At 36.8% G+C, this 9,410-nt stretch overlaps 1 protein-coding gene across 1 annotated transcript in view; it reads right to left on the bottom strand.

Moving 5' to 3' along the window:
- Positions 1–268: 268 nt before the first annotated feature.
- SUB1 (SUB1 regulator of transcription) overlaps positions 269–9,410 on the bottom strand; it is a 19,522-nt gene continuing 10,380 nt past the window's right edge. Inside the window, exons 4-5 of the mRNA XM_007122607.3 lie at positions 3,765–3,873; positions 269–1,891 (exon numbers count right to left, since the gene is read on the bottom strand). Of these exons, the coding sequence (XP_007122669.1) occupies positions 1,812–1,891; positions 3,765–3,873 (189 nt within the window). The 3' untranslated portion in view covers positions 269–1,811. The remainder of the gene's footprint in view (positions 1,892–3,764; positions 3,874–9,410) is intronic.

The raw sequence follows: 9,410 nt of genomic DNA, 5'->3' as shown, positions 1-9,410 counted from the left end.
AGGAATACTTTACAAATCTACCCAATTCAGTTAATATGTTCCCAAATAAGGGGAAAGTTTTCAAACAAGTATCATTTGTCTAAAATACGTATTCTAAACACTTTGGTATCTATTATGTGATGAAGGCTAAAATACCAGAAAAGAGGATTTATTTCCCCAATTATGCACATATTAGGGTTACTGCTAAAAAACACTTTTAAAAAATCTTAAAAATGTAAAAGAAACACTTAGAACAGCTGCCAGAAAAAAACTGGTAACTCTATGTGGCCTGGCAGATGGTTTTGAAATCAAGTCCTTGACAACTCTACTATAAAATGTTTTAGACATAGTAATCAAACTTGGTATAATAGTGCAACTCTCTTGATATGGTAGTAACCATTTGAGATTAGCTACCAAACGTCAGCAAGAATTTTTTACATGTCTTTAAACCCTTCTTTTTACTATTCTATCTAGAACTGTGTCCTATCAATGTGATCAAAATATCATGTGTTATCATTTAGTGTGAAGAGAATTCCTTCCTCTTCACTGCCACCTTTTTTAATTTCAGTTATACTTTCTTTACATTCTTCTCCTAAGGCACACCATGCCCTATTTATTGCTACAAAGCCCCTGAAATCTGTGCCTCAATCTATGTCTGCTTCATCATTATGGTTCAATGAAAATCACTTCGGAGCGCCTGCTAAAACTTAGTAACATTAAGTCTAGAATGTCATTCTCCCATAAATGAACTGCAAAAAGAACCAAGTCTACTGAAGCAAAGGCTAAAAAACACCAGTATGTGCTCTTTGTGCTCTTTCCCCTAAAAATTGACCACATTATCTACTATGACAGTTAAGCTCAGTGACATCTCTGGCTATATATAATCCATACTCAATGTCATAAAATAAAATGTTAGGCCAGTAAGCTTTCACAATTTTTATTAAATCCTAGTCTAATTTAACAATATCTGATTTTATAGACATCATCCCATGGTGAATATGTTTAATAAGTGAAAGCAAATCAGACATCTAAGTCATTATTTTCTGCAGACTAAGCAATAAGATAACAACTACACAGAACACTACAGGTAATGACATACATACATTTACTTGCTCAGAGTTTTCATACAAGCCATGTTGTTTATCAAACTATATCTCCTAATATTTAATACAGTAGAATTAGTGATTGTAGTTCTCATATAACATTTTACTTACAAGTACCTTATTGAGATAAGTAACATTTTGACAGTTTCAGACTTTCCAAATTAGCATAATATACTCAAGAAAAAGCGAAACGAAAACTGAACATAACAAGTTATTAAAAGGAAAATGAAGTGAAGAAAAAAAGGGGAAAGTGAAATATCATTGGGGTGGGGGGAAAAGAAAAAAAAATCAAACAAGTCCAGATATTTGACTAGAACAAAACAGATCAACCATGAATTTCACAAACCAAAATTTTCTAAATTCAATGCGATGCTAATCCTTTTGAACGTAAAAGCTGAGTTGAAACTAAAAGGTCGAGAAACTGTTACTTTTGGCCTTAAATAGTACCAACTTTTCTGATCAAAGAAGGCCACAACAGTTAAGATTGTATTACTTGATTTTATTTTACACTAGGTGGTGGACACAAAAGCAATCCTCCTTAATAAAACTGACAATTAGCTTCACTCAGAACATTTTTAATAATGCGCATTTAAAAAAAAGTATTCATCTTACAAATTGTTCTGCAATCCAAATATACAATAGCTTGGAAAACAATGTTTAGAAAACAAAAGCCAATGTAAAAAGACAGATTAAAACAACTAGAACAGTACAGGTTTTACATGGCTGATTTTACAGTTTTCTTACTGCATCATCAATGTCAGAAATCTGTTCCTTCAGCTGGCTCCACTGCTCAGGATTTAAAGAAATACCTAAAAAAAAAAGTTTAAAAATCAAAAATTGAATATCTACTGAAGCTCTCTTGAGGATTTTCATACTTCCAACTAAAATACTGTTTTATCTAAATTACCATTTTGAATGGCACAATAGTACATTAAGAATCAAATCCCTTACGTTTGTTAATTACACATTCATCACAGTTACCTCAGCAGGTCAATCTTATACCCAGTTTTACTTTCAACACTGCATCCTGCATAATGCCTATTATACCCAGTGAGCACAAATGATGATTTGCAGATTTATCTCACAAGTGCTTGCAAACTAGCAGGCTATGTGGCCAGACCCAGATTCGGTATGTGACACCCCATTTCTACAACCAGTTGTTTCCAACATTTGCTCAAAATTTCCACAGGAACTCAGCATGAATGACCTTGTGCTGAGTTCTTCCAGAAGCACTCCCTTCACTTTGGAAAAATCCCTGAGACACGATCCAAACAGGACTCCTTAGACTATGCGTACTGGTTAAGAGTGCACCCTGGAGTCATGCTGCCAGGGTTCACATCCCAGCCTCACTGGCACTAACTCTATGGCCTTTAAAAAATTAATTACCTCTAAACCTCAGTTTCCTCATCAGTAAAATGCTGCTTATACCTCAAAGGGTTGTTGTGAATAATTAAATTAGCTAATGTGAATAAAATCCCAGCCTATCACCAGACACATAAACATTTAAAACATTAACTAATGACATGTTCCTATTTAAGACATATAAGTATGAACAGAAAGTTCTTTGGGCTTTAAACTTACAATGTTCTAATGCTTGACCCTTTAAGCACAGAAATAAACTAGAATTGGAAGATGAATGAATTTCTCAGAAAACTGCTGGGAGGCCATGAAATTGAGAGGAAAGAGGAGAATATATTAGGGCAATACTTAGGAAGGGCTGGCTAATCAAATCATTTTAGTAAATGTTTGCAGAAACAAGAAAAGAAATCTGGCATTGGCTACACTGGGACAACTTGAAAGATCCAGAAGTAGCCTGAACAAGAAAAGGGTATGAAAACATATAAAGGTTAAGTTTAATACAGTCAAAAATTACATGAAGCAAACAAGTGGTACTTTTCAAAATGACATGCAGGCAGAGTAGAAGAAAATAAGGAGGCATTTTTTTCATTAGCTAAGGATCAACCTAAAGCAGCTAACCAGCCAAATATATGAATTTCTGTTGGTACACAAATGTTCTGTAGCTATTTGGTGAATGAATAAAGCATGCTTCTGTGATGATGACATGCTTGGGACTGGACGAAGCAAAACTGGAAGGAGGACAAAGACCCACTTATAGGATATACCACCCTAAAGAATATCTGTTTGGAGATGAACCAAAAGGAAACACTGTAAACCAGGATTTTCAACTCCTGATTTTACACCTTCCCAGTGCCCCCATTCTACTTCAGAATTGATGTAATCTTTTTAAAGGTACATTCAAGTAAATTAGCAGCCAACTGAAGTGATATTAGGGGTATTATTGGGGGGAGGGAGGGAGATATTTCAACAAGCTTTATTTAAGACATTTCATTAAAATAAGTGTCATGTCCAAAAAGGCTACAGGGACTTCCCTGGTGGTCCAGTGGTTAAGACTCCGCGTCTCCACTGTAGGGGGGCACAGGTTCCATCCCTGCTCAGGGATGGAACTGTAAGATCCTGCATGCCGCATGGGGTAGCCAAAAAAAAAAAAAAAACAAACAAAAAGGCTACAGAAGACAAAGAGAATCAACTCAAGGAGGATGTCCCACGCCTATGCACCATCAACATCATTTCAATTTCAAATAAAGTCCAAACAATTTCAAGCTTAGATAATTTTAAATTTAGTCCCAATTTTAGGACAAAATTCAGGAAATTAAACCTTACCTTTCCTTCCTGGTTTCATTTCACCTTCCGGATCCATCCAGTATTCTCTAATATCAATTAAGACTTTCCCTTTAAAGTCCCGAACACTGACATACCTCATTTTCCCAATCTGCAAAAGAAAAACATAAAAAGGTGTTCAACAATGGCATCCATATTTATATTCACACTTGCTGCACACTCACTCTACTTTTTTTTTTTTTTTTTTTTTTTTTTGCGGTACGCGGGCCTCTCACTGCTGTGGCCTCTCCCGTTGTGGAGCACAGGCTCCAGACGCGCAGGCTCAGCGGCCATGGTTCACGGGCCCCCAGGCTCACGGGCCCAGCCGCTCCGCGGCACGTGGGATCCTCCCGGGCTGGGGCACGAACCCGTGTCCCCTGCATCAGCAGGCAGACTCTCAACCACTGCACCAGGGAAGCCCACTCACTCTACTTTTAAGCACAAAAATAATTACTATTCTCAATATCAAAACTACACCAAAGGAACTATCACTGTTAAAAAGAAATCTTTCTAAAAAGATGAAACAAAGCACATCTCACGTTTCCAATCACTTTTACATTAAATTGGGACATACATAACAGTATTATTCAGCTTTAAAAAAGAAGGAAATTCTGTCACATGCTATTTACAACAAGGATGAACCTTGAGGACATTATGCTAAGTGAAATAAGCTCATCACAAAAAGATACATACTGGATTATTCCAGTACTTAATATGAGGTACCTAGGGACTTCCCTGGTGGCCCAGTGGTCAAGAATCCACCTGCCAATGCAGGGGACATGCATTCGATCCCTGGTCCGGGAAGATCCCACTTGCCACGGAGCAACTAAGCCCTTGCACCACAACTACTGAGCCCACACATTGCAACTACTGAAGCCCATGCATTCTAGGGCCCACGTGCTGCTACTGAAGCCCGCGTGCCTAGAGCCCGTGCTCTGCAACAAGAGAAGCCAACGCAGTGAGAAGCCCGCGCACCACAACAAAGAGTAGCCCCCGCTCGCCCCAACTAGAGAAAGCCCCCGCTCAGCACCAAAGACCCAACGCAGCCCAAAAATAGATATATTTTTTTTAATTTCATATGCTTCAAAAAAAAAAAAAACAGGTACCTAGAATAGTCAGATTAAGATAGAAAGTAGAATGGTGATTACCAGGGGCTGGGGGGAGATCGGGAGAAAAGGGGAGTTGTTATGTAACAGTTTTACAAGATTAAAATATTCTGGAGCTCTGTTTCACAATAAAGTGAACACACTTAACATTACTGTATGCTTAAAAATGGTTAAGATGGTAAGTTCTATGTTAAGTGTTTGGTTTTTTTTTTTTACCATAAAGATCATTACAAAGCAAAATCTTGCACAAACCACAACCGTAGGAATCGATAAGACTCAGCTAGCTACATTGGTTTAGCAACCATTCTGAACATAAGAATCCAAAGTTCCAGTCAACAGTAACATGACATAGCTTTTCCTTTTAGACATTCATTTCAAATAACATCTTTAATACACTCCACTTACAGTCTCAAACTGAGAACCTAAAACTGTCCACAGAAAACTATTTTTCAAAAACCTTCTACTGCTGCTTAACACAAACTACAGATTGCACAGGGAAGGAAAAGGCTTACTCAACCAAGTGTCTATAAGGACTTTCCAGGATATCTGATCAAAACCTCTACTACCTCTACCTATCTGACTCATTTTAAACCTACTCTTCATCTTCCTGACTTAAATACTAGCTATGACCTTGTGCTTGAAACACATCATCATGTAAAAGTTGCTTTCCCTACAAACATGGGTCCCTTAATGATTAAATCATCCCTTTTATTGGGATATCAAGTATTGCTATAGTAGAAGCACAGTTGTGCTGATACAAGTACACATTTATGGCTTCCATCTTGCCTATGTCCTCTCAGGCTGCTTTTTCTTGTCTCAGGTCTTGTTCATTTTCGTTCTCCAATTTCTCGTCCCACTGGTGTGCCCCCTATTTGCAGGGTATGCCTCATGCTTTATGGAGAAAATAACAGTCCATCAGGTATGGTTAAGTGCCTTTCAAATCTCTCTTCTCAGTACTTACCCACATCTTCATCAATTCTTAAGTTCTTTACCTTTTGTATCCCATTTCTTGCATATACAGCTGACCCCTGAACAACTCAGAGGTTAATTCAAGTATAATTTATACCTCTGCCCTCCACATCCGAGGATTAAACCAACCACAAACCATGCAGTATTTAGTATTGAAAAACATCTGTGTATAAGTGGACCCAGGCAGTTCAAACCTGCATTATTTGAGGGTCAAGTGTACATTCTTTCCCTTTCCATTGGTTTCTTATCTACCATTTCCAAACATGCTCATTCTCCTCTTTCGATAAGGCATTTTCCCTAATCTGCATTGTATAACTTTCCTCATGTTTCCTTCCTCCCTTTATTGCTAATTTTTGAAAGGCAATAATTGCTGTTTCCATTGATTAAACTCCCAATGCCTATGCTAAAGTCACCAGTGATCTTACTGTCATTTTTAATGGCTTATTTTTTACAGTCCTCTTTGGGTCCCCTAGTGCCTGTCATACCGGGTCCCCAGCAAACTGTTTTAATGGATGAACTAAATAAATAAGACCAAAATAATTATCACAGTGAAACTCCCAATAGTGATTTATAACACTGATTTAGTACCTAACAAATTTTTAAGTATCTTAGGCACCTACAGCACTGAACTGAACATTGTTTCATTTTGGTTTTCAAGGTAAGCCCATGTGACAGATGAAAAGATAAAATTCAAATACACTGAAAACCTACTAGAGTAATATTGATTAGGTAAGTCAAGTAAGCATTCAGTGTGGGCTTGAGCAGTGGAAGAGACTTTGAGTGGTGGAATTTGACCTTGAAAAATGACAGGCCATTAATTAAGCAAAAGAGAGAAAAAAGTGATGAGGACATAGACCAAGGAAAGCAGAAAGATACAATACTGATGAGATTCAAAAGGCTGAATAGATGGAGCTATACTGAAAAGGACTTGAAAAGCCAGGAAGAGAATTCTGAAGCCTTTATAGGTCCCTGAACTAAGGACAAAAAAGAAAGAAAAAAAGAAAACCAGAAGCAGAAAAACAGGGTTACAACTTATTAAAATTTCACTAGAAAAAAAGTTAAAAGATCAAGACTGAAAGCAACCTTTTTTTAAAAAACAGTATATGAACGGCATTTTACCAGTCTTAAATTAGTAATAAGAAGTACTCAGTTATTTTATGTAAAAAGCATGGTACAATACAGTTAACACAACACATTGTTAGCTAGCTTCACTTCTACCCTCGATCCCTAGAAACTTCTAACAAGCTTCCTCACCCACAATTTCAATGAGGTGTGTATAAATGTTTGTTTGCTACAGATGAACTTAAAAAGAGGCATTTTCTTTCTCCCAAACATGACTGGCCATCCACATACTTAAAACTTTGTGAATTTACAATTTGAAGTCCCTAACCACTCTTCAAATAACTTATGTTTGACTATTCTAAATAAGAAATTATACAAAGTAGGGAAAAGGTATAGGTCAATAAACTGACTCTTAAAATCTGGCAATAATGATTCAGGGAACACCAGCACCAAAGAACTGTGGGGGTGAAAGGAGGGGAAGCCTGAGGACACAGACCGACGCTGCTCTACCAACATCTGAACCCCTTACTGTAACCAAAAACTTACTGTGCGTTTTGTTTTGTATACTGCCCCTTAATATATTCAGTGTTCACTTTATTTTTTTTTTATTTTTTTCTCCAGTGTTCATTTGAACATAAAAAGCTTTAACGTGAATTTTCAAATAAAGATGGGCCCTACAGAAAACTGCACCACGTTTATCCCATGACTTTTCATTCTCCCAGCCCAAAGCACCAAATCCACAGTATGCACATTCATTCCAGAGTTTAAGCAATAGAGGCATTAGAGGAAAAAGAAGAGTCAGAAGGATACTTTGCCCCTAACATCAGGAATAAAGCAAGGATGTCTGCTCTCACCACTTCTTTTCAATACTGTACTGGAAATACTAGCAATAAAGCAAGAAAAAGAATGAAAAGGATGATGTAAAAACAAAAATCATCATCAACAGAGAAATCTAAGAAGTCCTAAAAAAATCCATATGTAACATACAAATATATAAAATATAAAATGTATGTTATATGTATACTTACATATATTACGTAATATCGTACATATTATTTAGCAATGAACAACTGGAAAATGAAGTTAAGAAAAAACACATTTTTAAAAAGTGGTTCTGAAGAACCTAGGGGCAGGCCAGGAATAAAGACGCAGACGTAGAGAATGGACTTGAGGACACGGGGAGGGGGAAGGGTAAGCTGGGACAAAGTGAGAGAGTGGCATGGACTTATATATACTACCAAATGTAAAAGAGATAGCTAGTGGGAAGCAGCTCAGTGCTCTGTAACCACCTAGAGGGGAGGGATTGGGAGGGTGGGAGGGAGGGAGACGCAAGAGGGAGGAGATATGGGGATATATGTATAGCTGGTTGACTTTGTTATACAGCAGAAACTCACACACCATTGGAAAGCAACTATACTACAATAAAGACGTGAAAAAAATAAAATAAATCAAAAAAAAAGAAACAATACGTTTGCGATAGAATCAAAACACAAAATACTTAGGAATAAATTTAGCAAAAGACGTACCAGAAAAATCACAAAACAGAGAAATCAAAAAAGATCTAAATAAATGGACAGAGATACCATATTCATGAACAGGAACTTCAATATTGTCAAGTTGCCGACTCTCCCCAAATTGATCTTCAGATTTACCCAATCCCAATCAAACTCCCAATAGACTTGTTGATAAAAATTGACAAGTTGATTATAAAATGTGTACGAAAATACAAAATACATAGAATAGGAAAATAATTCTGAAAGTGAAGAACAGTGTTAAAGGGCTTACACTACCTGATTTCAAGACTCACCATAAAAGCATAGTAATTAAGACAGTGTGGTACTAAAGACAGACATAGAGATCAATGGACTACAACAGAGTTTAGAAATAGATAAATATTTTGTATATTTACTGATTTTCTTTAAAGATCCAAGGTGATTCAACAGGAAAAGAATAGTCTTTTCAACAAATGGTACTGGAACAACTGTATTATCTGTACAGGGGTGAAAAATGAGTCTCCACCCCTATCTCACACTATACACAGAAGAAACTAATTCTACATGGATTAGAGACCTAAATATGAAAGTTAAAAACTATAAAAAGTGTAGCAAAAAAAACACTGGCAAAATTTTTGTGGCACTGAGGTAGAGAACTATATCTTAAACAGGAAACAAAAAGCATTAACCAAAAAAGCGAAAAATTGATGAAACTGGACATTTTCAAAATCAAAGCTTTTTAAAGATACTTAAATTAAAAAAGTAAACCACAGACTCAGAAAATATTCATAATACTTGTATCTGACAAAGGACTTGTATTTAAAATATTTTTTAAAACCCCTCAAATTCAATAAATCAAATGACCTTTTATAATAGGCAAAAGATCTGAATAGAATCTTCAAAACAAAAATATAAGACAGGGCTTCCCTGGTGGCGCAGTGGTTGAGAGTCCGCCTGCCGATGCAGGGGACGCGGGTTCGTGCCCCAGTCTGGGAAGATCCCACATGCCGCGGAGTGGC

Source organism: Physeter macrocephalus, chromosome 8 (genome assembly GCF_002837175.3).
Source record: "Physeter macrocephalus isolate SW-GA chromosome 8, ASM283717v5, whole genome shotgun sequence".
NCBI classification, from domain to species: Eukaryota; Metazoa; Chordata; class Mammalia; order Artiodactyla; family Physeteridae; genus Physeter; species Physeter macrocephalus.
Note: the sequence above shows the minus strand (reverse complement) of the source record. Positions and strands in the feature narration are given on the sequence as shown.